The sequence below is a fragment of the Sorex araneus genome, chromosome 11 (genome assembly GCF_027595985.1).
Source record: "Sorex araneus isolate mSorAra2 chromosome 11, mSorAra2.pri, whole genome shotgun sequence".
In the NCBI taxonomy this organism is placed as follows: Eukaryota; Metazoa; Chordata; class Mammalia; order Eulipotyphla; family Soricidae; genus Sorex; species Sorex araneus.
The window spans coordinates 27095835-27116655 of NC_073312.1; the positions used below are offsets into that span (position 1 = coordinate 27095835).

General features: G+C 41.0%; 1 protein-coding gene across 1 annotated transcript in view; it reads right to left on the reverse strand.

Annotated features, from left to right (window-relative positions):
* The window catches only part of ABCC2 (ATP binding cassette subfamily C member 2), a 68018-nt gene extending 66685 nt beyond the window's left edge, over positions 1-1333 (reverse strand). The window contains exon 1 of the mRNA XM_004616415.2: positions 1301-1333. Coding sequence (XP_004616472.1) covers positions 1301-1333 — 33 coding nt within the window. The remainder of the gene's footprint in view (positions 1-1300) is intronic.
* Positions 1334-20821: the final 19488 nt, after the last annotated feature.

The window sequence follows — 20821 nt, forward strand, 5'->3', positions numbered from 1 at the left end:
GAAAGGACATTGCTTTAAGGTAAACTATGCAAAAGATATAACTTACAATACAAGTTCGGTATCCTTAGAAGGATCTGATCTTATAAGCTAACAGAATCTGATCAGGGAAAAGGTGATTAACTGGTTGGGAAAGAGGGTGCAGAGAAGAGTTTACAGATAAACAAAGGAATGGGAGTGACTCAGGAGCACTGTGATAGCTGTAACCTGATAAAAACCCAAGTTCCCTGCGACAAGGATGAAAGGACAAACCCAATGTTATCCTACAATGTGAGGGGCTCCCTGAGTCTCTGCCATCTCATTCATGCTTTTCTCGGTTCTCCAAAAGATCTTCTCACTTTATATCCCCGAGAATTCCCCCAAGACATTTTACTTAGTTGACCAGCAAGGCAGACGATTCCTTCGTGAATGCAGGCAGCGTGTTGCCATACTTTCTCAGACCCACTGACTCCCAGCTCCTTTCTCCTCTAGCTCAGTGATGTCCAGCCACCAGCCCGAAGATGCTGCCGTCCACAGATGGAGAAAGGCTGAAGATGATGCTCTAAGGCCGTGCGACCGACCCAGGTTTGATCCCCAGCATCACCTAGGGGTCCCCTGAGTCCCCCCAGGAATGAAGTCTGAGTGCAAAGCCAGGAGTAACCCCTGAGTATAGCCAGATGTGGCCCACAAATCAAAAAGAAAAAGAAACAAAGACGCTTCATTCTGTCCTGGTGGACACTCTGTTTGAAGTGAATTCCAAACTCGCCTCTGTGTTTCCGTGTCCACAGCAGCCTTCCTGGCTGCACTCACATCCTGAGCACCAGAACACATCGACGGACCCCGTTTCAGACCTGCTCCTCTCCCTCTTCCTGCCCCACAAATTGGACACGATGATTCCCTCTGCCAGTGTGGATGACATTGGAACCTTATGTAGTAGAAAAGAGTCTGGGGAATAATAAACACGGGAAGCCAGAGAATAAATACACAACCTCTTCCACATAGAAGATCTTCACGTGAAATTATGACTTCATTTATGATCACCAAGAAAGTATTCATTTCTTCGGGGGTGGGAGGTGGAGAAACATTGGCGGTACGCAGCCTGGGCTATGCGGTCCAGACATCACTCCAGTTCGTGGTGAGGCACGGCTCAGACTCCACAGTGCTGGGGGTCCCCAGGGTTCCCCCTACCAAGGGTCAAACCTGAGGCCTCCACATGCAGGGGCTCCAGCCCTTTGAGCTATCCCCAGGCCCCCACTTTGCTTTTCTAAGGCAAAGCCAAGTCGCAGACCAATGCGTGTCTATCTACTTCCCCGTCGTTTCTTACCCAGAAGGTGGAGTTGCAGAACTCCTCCAGCATGGTTCCTGATGCGCCTCCCGAATGAAGCCCTGGTCCGTTCTTGGTGCTCTGAACTTATTCTTGACAGGAGAGAAGGTGGAAGGTGAGCGTCACTGGGTGCACTCCCATTTCTGGTGTTCTGGCGTTCCAAAGGCAGATCTCCTGACCTTTCATCCCTGTGATTTAATCGTTAACCTTCTTCCGATGTGTTTATACTCTCCCAGTGGGCCGGACACGTGACCGAGGAGCCCTGAGGACAGGTAGATTTGCCAGTTCCCAAGGCACCAAGAACTCAAGGTGTGACCAGATCTAAAAGGAGGTGCCAAGAAAACTTTTTTGGATCATTTTTTAGCAGATTATTCATAACAAGCAATTCAAAATAAATCATTTCCGTTCTGCTTTGGTGGCAGGGCTTGGGGTTTGGGAGGGAAACATCCGAAATATGGTGGTGGAATTGGTGTTCGAATATTAAATGTAATCAAATATTGTGAACAACTTTATAAAAATAAAATGGTAAAAATAAATACATAATAAATACACAATAGCACAGCGGGTAGCGCATTTGCCTTGCATGGGGCTGACTCGGGTTTGATTCCTTCGTCCCTCTCGGAGAGCCCGGCAAGCTACCGAGAGTATCCCGCCTGCATGGCAGAGCCTGGCAAGCTACCTGTGGCGCATTTGATATACCAAAAATAGTAACAACAAGTCTCACAATTGGAGACATTACTGGTGCCTGCTCGAGCAAATCTATAAACAACGGGACAACGCTGCTACAGTGCTACATAATAAATATATATCTTACAAATAATATATATTTATATTTAATATATAATATAAATACTAAAAATAAATAATAAAATTTAAAAATTAAAAGGAGATGCATTTGTGCAGGCTGACAGTCAGCTCTGGGACACTTCTCCTGAGGGCACCGAGCCAGTGGGAGCACCTTCAGGAGGGACCAGGCCTTCCCGAGTACCCCTGGGCTCGGTTTCTGCATGAGGGAGACATAGATGCCTTTCTCAGGACTTGCTACTAAGGACATAGAACTTCAAACATGGTCGAACATAGTGAAAACTTTGAGTTGAGTTATGAAATAGCATCTCAGTGGCCCTATGTATAAGTTAGGCATTTATGCCACAAAAGGTTGACTGCAGCTGTTAGGTTTGGAAGTGACCTTTAACTTCCTTCCTGCTCGTCTGTTGTGTCTGCTTCTTCCATAATTATCAGGTAGGGTTTTTTTTTTTTTTGCTATAGCTAACTTTTTTTTTTCTTTTTGGGTCACACCTGGTGATGCACAGGGGTTACTCCTGGCTCATGCACTCAGGATTACTCCTGGCAGTGCTCAGGGGACCATATGGGATGCTGGGAATCCAACCTGGGTCTGCCGCGTTCAAGGCAAACGCCCTACCCCCTGTGTTGGAGCCATAGCACAGCGGTTGGGCATTTGCCTTTCATGCAGCCGACCCGAGTTCGATTCCTCCGCCCCTCTCGGAGAGCCCAGCAAGCCCGGCAAGCTACCGAGAGTGTCAAGCCCGTGAGGCAGAGCCTAGCAAACTACCTGTGTGTATTGGATATGCCAAAAACAGTAACAATAAGTCTCTCGATGAGAGATGTTACTGGTGCCCACTCGAACAAATCGATGAGCAACGGGATGACAGTGACAGTGATCAGGTAGGGTTTTTTTTTAGGTATTCTTTATGTAAACATATATATATATAAACTGTCTTTTTTATTTTCCTTTCTTTCTTTTTTCTTTCTTCATTCCTTTCTTCCTTCCTTTCTTTCCTTTTTCTTTCTTTTTTCTCTTTCTCTTTCCTTTCTTTCTTTATTTCTTCCTTCCTTTCTTTCTTATCTTTCTTTCTCTCTTTTTTCTCTTTCTCCTTTCTTCCTTCCTGTCTTCCTTCCTTCCTTCCTTTCCTTCTTTCTTTCTTTCTTTCTTTCCTTCTTTCTTTCTTTCTTTCTTTCTTTCTTTCTTTCTTTCTTTCTTTCTTTCTTTCTTTCTTTCTTTCTTTTTCTTTCTTTCTTTCTTTCTTTCTTCCTGTCTGTCTTTCTTTCTGTCTGTCTTTCTTTCTGTCTTTCTTTCTTTCTGTCTTTTCTTTCTTTCTGTCTTTCTCTCTTTCTTCTTTGCTTATTCCTTCATCGTTTGCTTATTTGTTTGTTTCTGGGTCACATCCTGCTGTGCTCAGGGCTTATTTCTGGCTCTGTGCTCAGGGATTGTTCCTGTCAGTGCTCCGGGGGACTACACACAATGCTGGATGCAAGGGGAAAAAAATTATTGTCAATCCACGCCAGTATTTTGTTTGTTCAGTTGTTTTTTTTGGCCACAACTAGTGGTTCTCAGGGCTTATTCTTGTATTCAGGGAATCACTCCAAGTGGTATTTAAGAGACAATATGCCAAAATGTCATAACCATGCTACCGGACTCTGCACCAAGCTGTTTTCACTTGAGGCGCCCAGGAGTGGGGTGGGTAAGAGCCCTCCCACCCCAAGGGACCCAGCCCTGGCAGCCGACCTTCACTACCCAACCGCCACCAGGCTCCAAGCCACTTTCCACACACTCGGGCCAAGCCTCACACATGAGTGAAGTCCCACGGAACCCAGGTAATGCAGAACTTTGTGATCTTGGACTCTGGGCTCAACGGGATCCGGGAGCAGAGATCCTCTGCCTGCTTCCCCCAGTCTCCAGTGACCTGGGGGGGGGGTCACACTCATAAGCCACCTCCTGCCAACACCAGATAATCTCCTCATCAGCCACCCTCCAGAACTCATGGCTGCTTCTCCCAGAAAGAAGAATAAAATGAGGCCCCCATAACCATGCCACTGAACTCCACGCCAGGCTGTTTTCACTCGGGGCGCCCAAGAGGGGGGTGGGTGAGAGCCCCCCCCACCCTAAGGGACCCCGTCCTGGCAGCTGCCCTCCACTACCCAACTGCCCCCATGCTCCAGGCCGCTTTCCACATGCTTGGACTGAGACTCACACATGAGGGAACATACTCCTTGCAACGCAGCTGCGCGACACATCATCATAGAGGGAAATAAATATACATGCTTCTCAGAGAGCCTGGAAAGCTACCCAGAGTATCCTGCCCACACGACATAGCTTGGCAAGCTCCCCATGGTGTATTCGATATGCCCAAAACAGTAATGATAACAGGTCTCATTTCCCTAACCCTGAAAGAAACCTCCAATGGTTGGGAAAGGCGAGTAAGGAGAGGCTGCTAAGATCTCAGGGCTGGGATGAATGAAGATGTTACTGGCGCCCACTCCAGTAAATTGATGAACAATGGGATGACAGTGATACAGTGGCTGATGCCAAAATGTGATGCTTGGAATTAAACCCAGGTCAGCTGGAGGCAAGTCAAGAGCCTTACCCACTCTGCTATCTCTCCATACCCACCTTTCTAAAATAAAAAGACCAGGGGCTAGAAGGCAGTAAACAAACAAACAAGCCAACCTAGGGGCTGGAGAGATAGTATAGCAGGTATGGTGCTTGCCTTATATGCTACTGACCCAGGTTCGATTGATCCCCGCATCCCATGCAGTCCCCTGAGCACTGCCAATAATTATTCCTGAGCATAGAACCAGGAGTAACCCCTGAGCACCACTGGGTGTGGCCCAAAATAGCAAAATAAAACAAATAACAATCCTAAGGGAAACTTTAAAATGGAAAGGAACATAATCCCTGATACAAGAGGGACACTTTGATCAGTATACTAAAGCCTGCATAGGAACAGAACCGGCCCGGATCCCTGTTCCTTTAGGACTCTCTGAATGAAGCTATAATGGGGGATAATGTTATCAAAATTTAAACAACTAAGGGAAAGAGAGATAGTTTAGAGATTTAGAAACTTATCTTGCATGCAGCCGACCCTGGTCCCCTCCCTGGCACCACATATGGTCTTCCAAGCACCATCAGAAGTAATCCCTGAGCACAGACCCAGGTGCTCTGTGTGTGACCGCCCACCTCCCGCCTACCTCAAATTTAGACAATAAAAAAAATTAAGGGAGCTGGAGAGAGTAGGGTGAGTTGGGTGCTTGCCTTGTATACAGCCAACTTGGGTTCAATCCCTGGCATTGCACATCGCCCCCCTCCAAGTGTGATCCCTGAGCAGAGAACCAGAAGTAAGCCCTGAATATATATAGCCAGGCCTGGTTCTAAAACAAAAACAAAATTAAATTAAGACTGGATTATATGCCTTAAAATTTTAAGACAGGGGGCTGGAGCAATAGCACAGCAGGTAGGGTGTTTGCCTTGCACACGGCTGACCTGGGTTCTATTCCCAGCATCCCATATGCCAGGGGTAATTCCTGAGTGTGGATCCAGGAGTAACCCCTGTGCATTGTCGGGTGTGACCCAAAAAGCAAAAAACAACCACAACTAAGATAAAATAAAATAAAATTTTAAGACAGGAGGTAAGGTTATTGCTTCGCTTGTGATTATCCCAGTCCGATCCCCAGCTCAACAAATGATCCCTAAGAACTGTCGGGGGTCACCTCTGAGTTCAGATATAGGAATAGTTCATTAGCTTCACTGGATGTACCACGCCTATCCCTCCCCACCCCCAAAATATTTAAATGAGTACTCAACTTTATAAACCAAGATTTATAAATTGCCAGACTTATAAGTTTGGCAATTTAAGTTCTACATTTTAAAAGAAATTGAAAACCAATAATTAGTATTGCACTTCCTTGCTGGATTCAAAAGAAAACTATGAGTTGAATCAGCTTCACTATACTGATACTTTTCCAAAGGACCCCAATACATTCTAGACAATTTTTTGCTCACTGAGCTCAACTGACCTCAAATTTGTTCATCTTGAGACTCCTTTTACACTTCTGAAAATGTATAAGAATGTAGAGCTAAAGAGAGAGTCCAGTGGGCAGGATGCTTGCGTCTTATGCTACCAACATGGATTCAATCCTTGGAATCACATATCCCTGAGCACCACCAGGAGTAATTCCTGGGTGCAGAGTCAGGAGTTGCTTGTGAGCATAGCCAGGTATGGGCAAAACCCAAACAAATAAATAAGTCTAATAGAAGTTTTATTTATATAGGTTTTAATAATGCACATTTACCATATTAGAAGTTAGAAATAAGAAAATTAAAAAACCATCTATCGGGCTGGAGTGATAGCATAGTGGGTAGGGCATTTGCCTTGTATGCAGCTGACTCGGGTTCGATTCCCAGCATCCCATATGGTCCCCCTAGCACCATCAGGAGTAATTCCTGAGTGCAGAGCCAGGAGTAACTCCTATACATTGCTGGTGTGACCCCCCCAAAAAAATCTATCTACTAATTCATTTAAAATATAATTTTTTTAAAAAATGTTAGGCGGAATAGCAGAGTAGCTTAGAATTCTTGTATTGCCAGTGTAAAGTCAGATGCCAGGGCCCCATGCATGCCAGTCACAATCCTGTAGCCTTGCTGGATGAGAGCTCACAATTGATTTGTGTAATGGGGCCGGAGCGATAGCACAGCGGGTAGGGCGTTTGCTTTGCCTCGCACGCGGCCGACCTGGGTTCAATCCCCGGCATCCCATATGGTCCCCCAAGCACCGCCAGGAATAATTCCTGAGTGCAGAGCCAGGAGTAACCCCTGAGCATTGCTGGGTGTGACCCAAAAAGAAAAAACAAAACAAAACAATTGATTTGTGTAAGCAGACAAAAAATGGGTACAGCCCACAAGGAGTACTGCTATGCAACAAGATATGTGTGCCACCAGAAAGTGTGGTCCTTGGTGGTTACATGTGTGAACACTGCAGCGGCCCACAGTGAGCATAACAATTTGTGTGTCTCAGTTGAAAGTGCCTCTCTGCACGTATTCATGCAAAATTCAGAACTAAATGGGTGCAAACCTCAGTGAGCACCTCGGCCAAAGTTGAGCCCTGAAATCAAATGTGCACACTAAGAACGAATGAGCACAGGCAGGATTAAGGCACTAGCCTCACATGCAGCCGACCGTGGTTCAATTTCTGGCATCACATATGTGCTGAGAACAGAGATAAGAATAAGCCCTGAGCACTGGCAGGTGTGGTCCCAACCCTGCCCTGACCCTATAATCAGGCATGTGTGCAAAACCCCAGTCATTACAACAATATCAACGGAAGGAAGGAGGAGGGAAAATTAAAAAGAAAAGACATCAAGCACCCCTGGGAGTGATCCCTGAGCACAGAGCCAAGAGTAAGCTGTGAGCACTGCCAGGTGTGTCTCCAAAACAAACTACAACAAATTAAAAGAGAGTAATAGACATACATCATGTTAATATAACATTTTCGTGAGAAATAACTATCTTTTCTAAGGCAACTAAAAATGCTTATAGGATAGGGACTAGGAGATAGCTCAATGAGCCGGAGAAAATGATTTGGAAATAGGCTTCATCACTAGCACTGTATGGCCCCCAGGTACCAACAGGAGTGATCCACCAAGCACCGTATTAGGAGTGCCCCCTAAGTACCACCAGGTGTGGTCTCCAAACAGACAAAAATACTCAACAGAGTAACATTTTTTATATTATGGGAAATCTCTTTTAATGTCTCATCTAACAGAAGACAGCTGGATTCTTTGTTCAGTCTGTTGTTATATTAAACACTATGCAGTCTCTGGGAAATTCCACTGTATACTTGCTAGAGAATGAGAGTTTAAAACAACAAACAATCTTATATAAAAAGTTTTGTCTATATAAATTTCCAGAAATGTTTACTAACCCAGGACACTCTTTGAACTACTTTTAAATCTTTATAACCTTAAATTCTTTTTTTTTTAATTTTTTATCAAAATAACATGGCATTATAACATTATTGTTATCTTAGGGGGGACACCCGATAGTACTCAGGAACCACTCCTAGCTCTGTACTCAAGAAAGTACTCCTTGAAGTACTTAGGGGACCATGTGGAATAGCAGGAATCAAACACAGGTTGGCAGTGTGTGAGGTAAGTGCCCTTCCCCTTTAAATCTGCCTGCCTGCCAATTCTGTCAATTCGTCTAATTTTCTGGATGATTTGAATTCTTAAAACTTATTATTATAGGGGCTGGAGTGATAGCATAGTGGGTAGGGCGTTTGCCTTGCACTCGGCCAACCCGGGTTCGAATCCCAGCATCCCATATGGTCCCCTGAGCACCGCCAGGAGTAATTCCTGAGTGCAAAGCCAGGAGTAACCCCTGTGCATCACCAGGTGTGATCCAAAAAAAGCAAAAACAAAAACAAAAACAAACCCTCCAAATAAAATCCATTTAAAAAAAAAAACTTATTATTATATACTAAAGGACACACCTCTGTGTCCCTTCCCACATTGCAACTGCATTATCAAATGTTCAGCTGTTCCTTTTGCCCAATAAACTATGTCCAATTATCTGGAAAAAATTACAAGACATGCTCAAAGGAAAAATGTATAGTCTAAAGAAACAAATAAAAAAAGCATTAGACTAGATTTGGATCTGACAGGAATGGTGGAATTGTGAAGACTAAGAATTTAAAATAACTATGATTATAAGCTAGGGTCATGAAGGAATGAAATAGATGGGGTACAAGATCAGAGGAACACTGAGAGATACTAAGAAAAAATAAAAAAGAAATGCTAGGGATAAAAAAAACTAGAAATGAAAAATGCCTTTAATGGGCTTATTATTAGTCATGGAAACAACTGAGGGAATTTTCTGTGCTCTTGAGGATCTGTGAGTAGAAACTGCAAAACTTAAAGGCATGGTAACACAAGACTGAAAAACAACAAAATATCCAGAAACCCTAGGAAAATGGGTATGACATATATGTAATAGAATACTAGAAGGAGCAAAGAGAGAGAAACAGGAGAAATAATTGAAGCAATGATTATTATCTGAGCAAATCCCCTAAATTAATATTAGACTTCAAAGCATAAACCCTGAACCTCCTGGAGTAAAACCAAAATAAAAAAGCTACTGAGATTAATAAGGAATTAACACAAGGTAACAGGATACAAAGTTAAAATACAAAGTCTTTCACTTTCCTTTTGTCAATAATTAAACAAGATGGATTTAAAATTAACAGTCTAACACTGTCATTTCATAAATAAAATGCTGAAACAAAAATTTAAAAAGGAAATATGAAAAAATTACAAACCATAATGACAGAAATCAAAGATACTTCTTTTTTGAAATTTTTTTATTTAAAAAATTTTTTATTAGAGAATCATTGTGATGTACAGGTACAAACTTATGAACTTTTGTGTTTGCATTTCACTCATACGGTGATCTTTTACCCATCCCTCCACCAGTGCCCATTCACCTCCACCAATGATCCCAGTATTCCTCTCACCACCCCCACCCCATCCCCCACCACCTCACCCTGCCTCTGTGGCAGGGCATTCCCTTTTGTTCTTTCTCCTTTGGGGTGTTATAGTTTGCAGTAGAGGTATTGAGTGGCCTTCGTGTTCGGTCTATAATCTACTTTTAGTTCGCATCTTCCAACCCGAATGGGTCTTCCCAACATCCTCTACTTGGTGTTCCCTTCTCTATCTGAGCTGCCTTTCCCTCAGCATGTGAGGCCAGTTTCCAAGCTGTGGGGCAGAGCTCCTGGTCCTTATCTCTACAACTCTTGGGTGTTAGTCTCCCACTCTGTTATTTTATATTCCACAGATAAGTGCAATCTTTCTATGTCTGTCTCTCTCTTTCTGACTCATTTCACTTAACATGATACTTTCCATGTTGACCCAATTATATGCAAATTTCATGACTTCATCTTTTCTAACAGCTGCATAGTATTCCATTGTGTAGATGTACCAAAGTTTCTTTAACCAGTCATCTGTTTTTGGACATTCTGGTTTTTTCCATATTTTGGCTATTGTAAACAGTGCTGCAATGAACATACAAATGCAGATGTCATTTCTACTATACCTTTTTGCCTCTCCAGGATATATTCCCAGGAGTGGTATTGCTGGGTCAAATGGGAGCTCAATTTCTAATTTTTTGAGAATCATCCATATTGTTTTCCAAAAGGGCTGAACCAGTCGGCATTCCCACCAGCAGTGAAGGAGAATCCCTTTCTCCCCACATCCACGTCAACACTGATTGCTTTTGTTCTTTTGATGTGGGCCAGTCTCTGTGGTGTGAAATGATATCTCATTGCTTTAATCTGCATCTCCCTGATGATTAGTGGCGTAGAGCATTTTCCTGTGTCTCTTTTAGCCATTTGGATTTCTCAAAGAAGAAATATGGACAGGATGACTAAATCGGGCTTGTTGGTGTATGTACAACATCTCACAATCTCAGGCCTAGCTAGGCTTGGATGTAAACATTGTTTTCCTGTTACTGTTACTTTAACTGACTATACTTCCGGTTATGTAACTGACTTTGATAGGGTTTCTGTTGACTAAGTTAATTTGCATATTCTGCCTATGTGGCTGAATATCATTGGTTAAAACAGCAAGCTAGTTAATAAAAGGGGCCTGAACAGGCTGCTCTCCAGCACGGCACTGCAAAACACCAGCGACAGTTTTTTGATCCTCCAAAAAGTATTTATTTTGCGTGCAAATCTTAATGCCTCAGACTGTCTAACCAAACCTTACTGCAACATATGGCGCCCAGCACGAGGCTAGAAAATAAAGGCCTATAACGGAAGAAATGAAGAAAGGGAGAGATAAATAAAGAGATAAAGAAATATAGATAGAAAGAAAGAAAGAAAGAAGAAAAATAGAAATAAAGGGAATAAAGAAATATAGATATAAAGAAAGAAGGGAAGAAGAAAAAGAGAAAGAAAGGGAGGAAGAAAGATAGAAAGAAAGAGAAAGGAAGAAAAGAAAGAAAGAAAGAAAGAAAGAAAGAAAGAAAGAAAGAAAGAAAGAAAGAAAGAAAGAAAGAAAGAAGGAAAAAGGAGAGAAAGGAAGGGAAAAGAAAAAGAGAAAGAAAGGGACTAAAGAAATATAGACAGGAAGAAAGAAAGAAAGGGAAAAGAAGAAAAGGAGAATGAAAGGGAGAAAGAAATAAAGAATAAATAAAAGGAGAAAAGAAAAAAATGGGCAATGGGTAATTGTGTAATATCACAGCAGGATACTTATTTTGACACCCTGAATTCTCTAACAAAAGCAGCTGGTCTGCCTTTAAAGGGACAGATAAAGCTACGCCTCCCTGAGAGGGTAAAAAGGTGTTGCCATTGGTTTAAGCAAAAAGATAGAGAACAATTTAATTTAAAACTATGGAAAAAAAGTAGGGGGAAAGTTGCATCATGCACAAGTTTTCAAAGCAACTTACAGAGAAACTCCTGTGTTAGAGGAGAAGAGTGGGGAAGAATCTTTGATTCAGCCTAAATTATGTGCTAAGCCAACAGCATCTATATTATCTGGTAATTCATATCAAATTGATGATTCTCCTGAGTCTGACAGCTTCGAGTCAGACACAGAGAATTCGGTTTTAAAAGAGGTTGTAAACACCCAAGAGTTGAGAAAAGTTAATAAAAAATTAGATAAATTAATTAGACAAATGAAGGACCTTGAGATGCACAGCCCTTCTGAAAGAAGGATAATGCATGCCATATCGGGTATCACTGATCCTGACCTTTGGCAGTTCCTTCCCTTCGCTTACATAAGAATAGGGAAGAGGAATCTCTATGTTGCCATTTTAAGCTTACTCCTGAGTTGCATTCTCTGATGCAAAAATCTGAAGTTCCTTTATTAAGGCAAAATTGAGTCAACAGCTTGCTCAGTTTATGGCTTTTCCAGTCGTTTATAATCCTGATGTGCAAAGAAAAAGACAGGCAGGGGAATATGAGCCTGTTCCTTTTAAGTTTCTTTCCTCGCTTAAGCAAGCTGTGACCACCTATGGTGTTGCTTCTAACCATGTGCTAGCCCTTCTTGAAAATTTTGCAGAAACTAATACTATAATTCCACTTGATTGGCAAACTCTTGAGAAGGCAATGTTAGAAAATTCTCAATATGTACAAATTATATCTTGGTGGAGAGAAGAGGCTAAGAAATTTGCTAGAATTAAAACACCAAAACAAGTTGATATCACTGTGAACCAGATTTTAGGCACTGGCAAGTGGGCTTCATGGGAAGAACAAGTCTGTTTGGAGGCAAACATTTTAGAAGCTGTTAATAAGACCTGTCTAAAGGCGTGGCGTTATCTTGAGACCTTTGAAAAACATACTATGTCATTCACAAAAATCTTTCAGGAAGTAAATGAACTTCATTTTATTGCCAGACTCCAAAACTCTCTTGCAAAAGGCTATACCTGATGAAGGCCTTCGTGAAATGCTTATGCTAACTTTATCGGTGGAAAATGCTACGACAGATTGCCAAAAGGCAATTCAAACTGCTAAACTAATGGGAAAAAACTCCCTGGATGATTTTATTAAAGTATGTAGGGAAGTGGGAACACCAACCCTCAGGCACAAATAATAGCCATTGCTTTTAAAAGAGTAAACCAGATAAAATGTTATGGCTAGATGGAGCTTTGGGACATCTCAGGCAAAATTGTACTAGTATTAGCTCTGGGATGAGAAAAAAAAAAAAAAACAGGCATCTGTAGACGATGTAGGAAGGGGAAGCACTGGGCCAATAAATGCCATTACAAAAGAGAAAAATTTAGAAAAAATAATGAGCCATCAGGAAACGGGAGTCAGGGCTTGACCCGGGGCCCCTTCAACAATACGGGAAATCTTCAATAAAACCTCAAATTAAATTAAAGAGTCTTTCATCCCCTACCATGGTAACAATCAGTAAACCCAAGAGTATTAGCAAAAAACTGTCTTATGTTGACTTTGTGAGAGCAACGGAGGGAAGTGTAGCCGCTGATATTTCAGTTTTACAGAATTTGTTTCTGACTTCTAATAAAATTTACAAAATTCCAACTAATGTTTATGGCCCCTTCCAAAAGGAACAGCAGGATTGATCTTAGGGAAAAGTAGTATGACTTTGCGAGGTGTTAACATAAAAGTGGAACTCATTGACAGTGATTTTGTGAATGAAATCTCAATTATGGTCACTGTTCAAGCGGATATCAGAATATTTAAAGGGGAACATATTGCTCAACTGCTTTTGCTTCCATGCATACTAGGAACAAATACAGGCATGAAAGGAAAAGGTGATTTTGGAAGCACCAATGCAGAAATATTTGGGGCAAAAAAGATTACTGATGATAAGCCTACTTTGGTTATGACCTTTGAGGATGGGACAAAACTGGAGGGTATGTTAGATTCAGGTGCTGATATTACTGTTGTTGCCTCTCATCATTGGCCTATGGTTTGGCAAAAGCGTTGTGTGGACGTTACTTTTTCTGGTATGGGTGTGGTCACTGATGTTCAACAGAGTGTGCAACCTCTTCATTGTAGTGATCCTGATGGAGACACGGCTGTCATCCAGCCATATATTGCTCCAATAGCTATCACCCTATGGGGACAAGATTTGTTGAAAAAACTTGGTGTGAAATATATTAAAGAAAAAGAGGTGTCTCAGCAATCGCCTTTTTAATTTGGGCCGCTGCTGGAAGAACAGCTCTCCCAATAGTCTGGAAAAAGGTTCAGCCTGTTTGGGTTGAGCAGTGGCCCTCAAGAAAAGAAAAACTTAAGGCTTTAGATGAATTAGTTACAGAACAGTTTGAATTGGGACATATTGTTTTCAGCTCTAGTCCCTAGAATTCACCAGTATTTGTTATCAAGAAAAAGACTGGCAAATGGCGAATGTTAAGTGATCTAAGAAAAGTTAATGACTGCATGGAACCAATGGGCCCTTTGCAAATGGGCCTACCTAATTTGGCCATTATTCCAAAACAGTGGAATATTATTATAATTGATCTAAAGGATTGTTTCTATACCATCCCTTTGAGAGAAGAAGATAGAGAAAAATTTGCCTTTACTGTGCCTTCCTTACATAGTGAAACTCCTGCTAAAATATATCACTGGAGTGTTTTGCCTCAAGAGATGATGAATAGTCCCACGATGTGTCAATATTTTGTTAACCAACCATTGGATATATGAGGGCACAGTACCTTGAAGTCAAAATTATTCACTAGATGGATGATATTCCAATCACTGCTCCACCTCAAATAAATTTGCAGAAAGTTTATGAAGCTATAACTTATGAACTAGAGTCATGGGGTTTAAAAATTGCACAGGACAAAATTCAACATCAGGTTCCTTCGGAATTTTTGGGACAAATAATATGGAAGAGTAAAATTACACCTCAAAAGGTCCAAATTTGGAGAGATAAATTAAAAACTTTAAATGACTTTCAAAAACTATTAGGAAATATAAATTGGCTATGGCCTTCTTTGGGTATTCCAACCAATGCCCTACAAAATTAGTTTCAAACATTGGAAGGTGATCCCTCTTTAAATAATTATATACAAATTCTCCTAGACAGCAAATATCCAGAGCACTGTTCACCTTGAATTTTTTAAATTGCTCTGATGAAATGACATCGGCGGAAAAACATTGGAAAATTCAGGATAGCTCAGAAGAAATAAGTTCTAATAGAATAAAAAATGTTTTAGATAAAATTAATCAGAGACATAAAGTCCTTTACAGGGACCCAGTCTCTGGGAGTTGGATGCCAGGCCAGGTGGAAAGGTGGGAAAGAGGTTTTGCTTTTATTTCAGCAAACAGAAACCATTTTTGGTGTCCTACAAAAAGACTGAAGCGTCCCAGTGAATAAGGGATAGCAAATGAAAAAACTGCAGTATGGATTTCCTTTTTTTTTTTTTTTTTTGCTTTTTGGGTCACACCCGAAGATGCACAGGGATTACTCCTGGCTCTGCACTCAGGAATTTCCCCTGGAAGTGCTCAGGGGACCATATGGGATGCCGGAGATCGAACCCGGGTCGGCCGCGTGCAAGGCAAACGCCCTACCCGCTGTGCTATCATTCCAGCCCCAAGATGACAAAAATTTTTGAAGAAGAAATCCATACTGCAGGGGCCGGAGTGACAGCACAGCGGGTAGGACGTTTGCCTTGCGCGCGGCCGACCGGGGTTCGATTCCCAGCATCTCATATGGTCCCCTGAGCACCGCCAGGGGTAATTCCTGAGTGCAGAGCCAGGATGACCCCTGTGCATCGTCGGGTGTGACCCAAAAAGCAAATAAATAAATAAATAAATAAATAAATAGATGAGAGATGTCTTAAATTTTTTTTTTGTCATCTTTGTAAAACTAGAAGTGCTTCTTTTCTCTTTCGACCCAATTTTAACAAGCAGGAGACAAGCTAGTTGGACTGAGAAATGGGGGATAATCCCAAGCGGCCGACAGGGAATTTTTACCCTGGGGACTGCCCTTCCTTTCTCTGTCCATCAGTTTTTCTTCCCTGGTTCTTGGAGGGTCAGATTGATCGATCAGGTATGTATGAATGCACATGTGCATGTGATTTTTGTTGTGTTTCTGTATGTCTTTCTGTGTTGAGTGCTTTAAATGTTGAAGTCAGATTGAAATCAGAAGTGGAAATCCTTGTAACTGGGCAAACAGCCCCACCAAAAAGGTTAGTAATATGTGTTCCAAAAAAATTTTTGAAAGTTTGGGTGTTTTTGGAGCTTATTAAGAATTGTAAAATTAGAGCATGAAACCAAGGTGAAAATTGTTAAAGATTGGTATAAAAGTTTCATGATTTGAAATATCTAATGTATAAGAACTGTCAAAATTAATTAAAAAGATGTTTTCCTCATGCTTTGTAAATATGGTACAAGTTTTTGTTATGATAGTACATTTTTCTCTCTAAATATTTATACTATAGGTTTTGTTTGTATCTGCATTATATTGAGTTGGTAAAAAGAGAATTGAAATAATTGTATATAAAAACAGGTTCAAAAGGTACTGGTTTAGTTCAAAACATAAGTTTTAAGAGTCATAAAACTTATTATATGACTGGATAATATTCCGTGCATATTTTATTGGAACATCTATGAAGTTTGAACATCTATTTTACTTATGAATGTTGATGATTCTTCTTTGTCCATGAGAGAAGAATCTGATAACGGGAGTGCTTCGGCAGTTACTGATTGTGGAAAAACCTGGACTGTGAAATTCATCCAGAAATGGCATGAAAGTGTTGTTTTTGTTTAGAGACTAATTGGTCTTCACTGACAAATATCTCTGAACCAGGACTGGAACTGGAACATTACTTAATATGTGTAAACTCTGTATATGTAAACTCTGTATTGTAAAATGAAAGACAATTTCTGTAGAATAAGGTTAGATTTTCTTAAAACAGCATTGAGGTATTGCTGGAAAGATTCGTGAGAATGTTTGTGTTATTTGTTACTGGTCATTTTAAACAAAAAAGGGGGAAATGTTGGTATACAACATCTCACAATCTCAGGCCTAGCTAGGCTTGGATGTAAACATTGTTTTTCTGTTACTATTACTTTAACTGACTATATTTCCAGTTGTGTAACTGACTTTGATAGGGTTTCCATTGACTAAGTAAATTTGCATATTCTGCCTATGTGGCTGAATATCATTGGTTAAAACAGCAAGCTAGTTAATAAAAGGGGGCTGAACAGGCTGCAGTCCAGCAGGGCACAGCACAACACCAGAGACAGTTTTGTGATCCTCCAAAAAGTATTTCGAGTGCAAATCTTAATGCCTCAGACTGGCAAACCAAACCTTACTGCAACAGGGTTAAGATATCAGTTCTTCCCAACTTGGCCTATGTATTTAATACAATCCCACTAGGTTATTTTGTGGCTACTGATAAACTGATTCTAAAGTTTATAGGGAGAGAAATAAAGACACAAATGAGTCACACAATATTGAAGAACAAAAAGCCAAGTTGGAGGACATACGGGACTTCCTGTGAAGCTAGTGTATTCACAGGACTTAATGAGAATCAAAATAGTGTGGTAGTGGGGCTGGAGCGATAGCACAGCGGGTAGGGCATTTGCCTTGCATGCGGCCGACCCGGGTTCGATTCCCAGCATCCCATATGGTCCTCTGAGCACCGCCAGGGGTGATTCCTGAGTGAAGAGCCAGGAGTAACCCTGGTGCATCGCCAGGTGTGACCCAAAAACAAACAAACAAAAATAGTGTGGTAGTAATGAAGGAGCAGAGCAGTAGACCAACAGAACAGAACTTAGTGCTCACAAATAGGCCCCTTATAAGCATATCATTGCTGCCCTTTAGATAAACAAGTATATGCAATAAAAGAAAGGTAATTTTTTCATAGATCTTGTTTTGTTAAAACAGTTAACTAAGTATCCACATGTAAAAGAAAAATAATAATCTAGACATAGCCTTATACTTTTCAAAGTATTAACTCAAAATGGATTATACACCTAAACGCAAAATACAACTCCTAGAAAATAATAGAAGAGAAAATCCATATAACCCTGGATTTCATGATGACTTTTTAGACACAACAAAGACATAATCCATGAAAATGAGAAAGCATTAGTAAACATCATTACCAAAAAAATAAAACCTGTTCTTCTAAAAACACTGTCAAGAAAATGAAAACACAAACCACATATTAGCAGACAATATTTGCAAAAGACTTATCTAATGAAAAGGACTGCATAGGTTGAAGGAACTTTCCTCAACATAGTTAAAAGCATTTACCACAACCCCACAGCAAACATCATTCTCAGTGGTGAAAAACTGAAAGCCTTTCCTCAGATCAGGCACAAGACAAAGTGGTCCAGGTTCACCAGTACTCTTCAATATAGTACTGGAAGTCCTGTCCTAGAAATCTAGTATGAAAGAGATATTAAGGGCATCCAGATTAGAAAAGAAGTCACACTCTTCCTATTTGCAGATGACATGATACTATACCTACAAAACCTTAAAAAATCTGCATCAAACAAACAAACAAAAACCTGCAAGAAATAATAGACTCAGGCTACAAAAATCAGTGCACACAAAACCATTGCTTTCCTATATGCAAATAATTAAATAGGAAAAAAAGAAATTATTCAAAAATTCATAATTGTGTTTCAGAAAATTAAGTAGCTAGGGATTAATCTGACAAGTGATGAAATATTTATACGAAGAAAACTATAACCCATTGCTAAAAGAATAAAAAGAGAATATAATGAAATGGAAACACATACCCTGTTCATAGATGGGAAGAATTAATATTGCCAAAATGACAATTTTGCCCAAGGTATTACATGTATCCAATGTGGTCCCTGTAAAAAATACCCGTGATATATTTTTTTTTAAATTAGATCAAATGCTGTTGAAATTTATATGGAGTAATAAACCTCCTGATGGGAGGCTTCTCTTCCCAATTTCAAAGTATAACTACATGCTATAGTAATCAAAGCAGTGTGATAAGGACAGACTCTCAGACCAATGGAATAGAACAGAGTCCAAAGACAGACCTTCAGGTGTATGGATAGATAATCTTTGACAAAGGAAGAAAAAGTGTGAAGTTGGTCAAGCAAAGTGTCTTCAACAAGTGGTGCTGGGAAAATTGGCAATTGCATGCATAAAAATGAAGTCAGATCCTTTTTTAATGTCACGCACAGAAGTCAAAACTGATTAAAGACCTCAATATCAGAACTGAATTCATAAATTATATTGAGGAAGGCATAGGTAGAATCCTTCATGATAATGAATCCTGAGGTATCTTTAATGGTTCAATGCCGATGGCCAAAACTAACAGAAAAAAAGATAAATACTTGAGACATCAAACTAAGAAGCTCTGCACTGTGAAAGAAACTGATCGAATAAAGACACTCCACAGACTGGGAGAAAATATTTGCCCACCACTCATCTGAAAAACTGTTAATATCCAAGATACATAAATAACTGTCTTTTAAAAGCACTTATTTTTAATGAGAAGGTAGGACTTGAAGTGAGGGGTGGCTCCACTTTTTGTGTATATGTGGTGGTGGTGGTGGGGACACCCAGTGGTGTTCATGGCTTATTCCTGGCTTTGTGTTCAAGGATCACTCTTGGTGGGCTCAGGGGATTATAAGGGTACCAGGATCCAACCTGGGTCCGTGCAAGGTCCATTGTCCTATGGCCCAGGCTCCACTGTATTTTTTTTTCTTGCTTTTTGGGTCACGCCTGGAGATGCACAGGGGTTACTCCTGGCTCTGCACTCAGGAACCACCCCTGGCGATGCTCAGGGAACCATATGGGATGCTGGGAATCGAATCCGGGTTGGCCGCGTGCAAGGCAAATGCTCTACCCACTGTGCTATCTCTCCAACCCCAGTATTGTTTTGTTTTTAACAAAAATAAAACAAATAACCCCATCAAAAAATGAGGGGAAGGGGCTGGAGGAATAGCACAGTGGGTAGGGCGTTTGCCTTGCACACAGCTGACCCGGGTTTGATTCCCAGCATCCCATATGGTCCCCTGAGCACCGCCAGGAGTAATTCCTGAGTGCAAAGCCAGGAGTAACCCCTGTGCAATGCCGCATGTGACCCAAAAAGAAAAAAAAATGAGGGGAAGAGATAAACAGAAACTTCCTCAAAGTTTATTTTGGTTTTGGCGGTCACATCCAGCAGCGCCTAGCAGGTACTCCCAGAATTGTGCGCAGGGACCAACCTAGGGTTTCCTGCAAGCAAAGTATGTGCTCAGCCCACTAGGCTATCTCTCTAGTTCTGGGGCCAAGTAACTATTATAAAGATTATTTTAAAATAAATGTCTTTAGGGCCAGAGTGTTAATATGGTGGGTAGGGCATCTGCCTTGTGGCAAACCTGGGTTCGATCCCAGACATCCCAAATGGTCCCCCAAGCACCACCAGGAGTAATTCCTGAATGCAGAGCCAGGAGTAACCCCTGAGCATCACTGAATGTGACTCATAAAGCAAAATAAATAATAAATTTCTTTATGATAATGTGGCTGGAGCGATAGTACAGCGAATAGGGCGTTTGCCTTGCATGCAGCCCAACCAGGTTTGATTCCTCCGCCCTTCTCGGAGAGCCCAGCAAGCTACCGAGAGTATCTCGCCCACACGGCAGAGCCTGGCAAGCTACCCATGGTGTATTCTATATGCCAAAAAACAAGTCTCACAATGGAGACGTTACTGGTGCCCGCTTGAGCAAATCGATGAACAATGGAATGACAGTGACAGTGATGAAAATGTATCAGTAAATGCTTGACTTGTGTACTATATAACTATATACCAGTTATGGAAAAATTTCTTGGGCAAAAAGGGGTTACCAGAGAAAAAAACCTGGACTAGAAAATCTCCAAGATTTTATGATTTAATGCCTACAAAATTTACACAACAGGAAAAATAGTGTGAAGATTCCCTTTATAGAAGGATACATATCAGGATTTTCTTAAATCTCGTTTTTTCTGAGATCCAGGGGAAGTGATTTGAATGTGTTCAATTGTGTAGTTTTTTAGAACTGCTCCTGCATTTTCCAATAAGATGTTCTATAAATTGTCTCAGGTTGTCACTGACTTTTAAAGACAGTCCTAAAACTGCAAGATGAAAGAGAGTCAGAAAGCCTGAATTCTAGACTTAACACTGGTCTTAGGTAAAATAATTTCTCCCAGATATTTTCTTAATAGCCTCCCAGAGGCCAGTGAGGTAGAACAGCAGGTAGGGTACTTGCCTTGCACACGACTAACCCAGGTTTGATCCCCATCACCTCA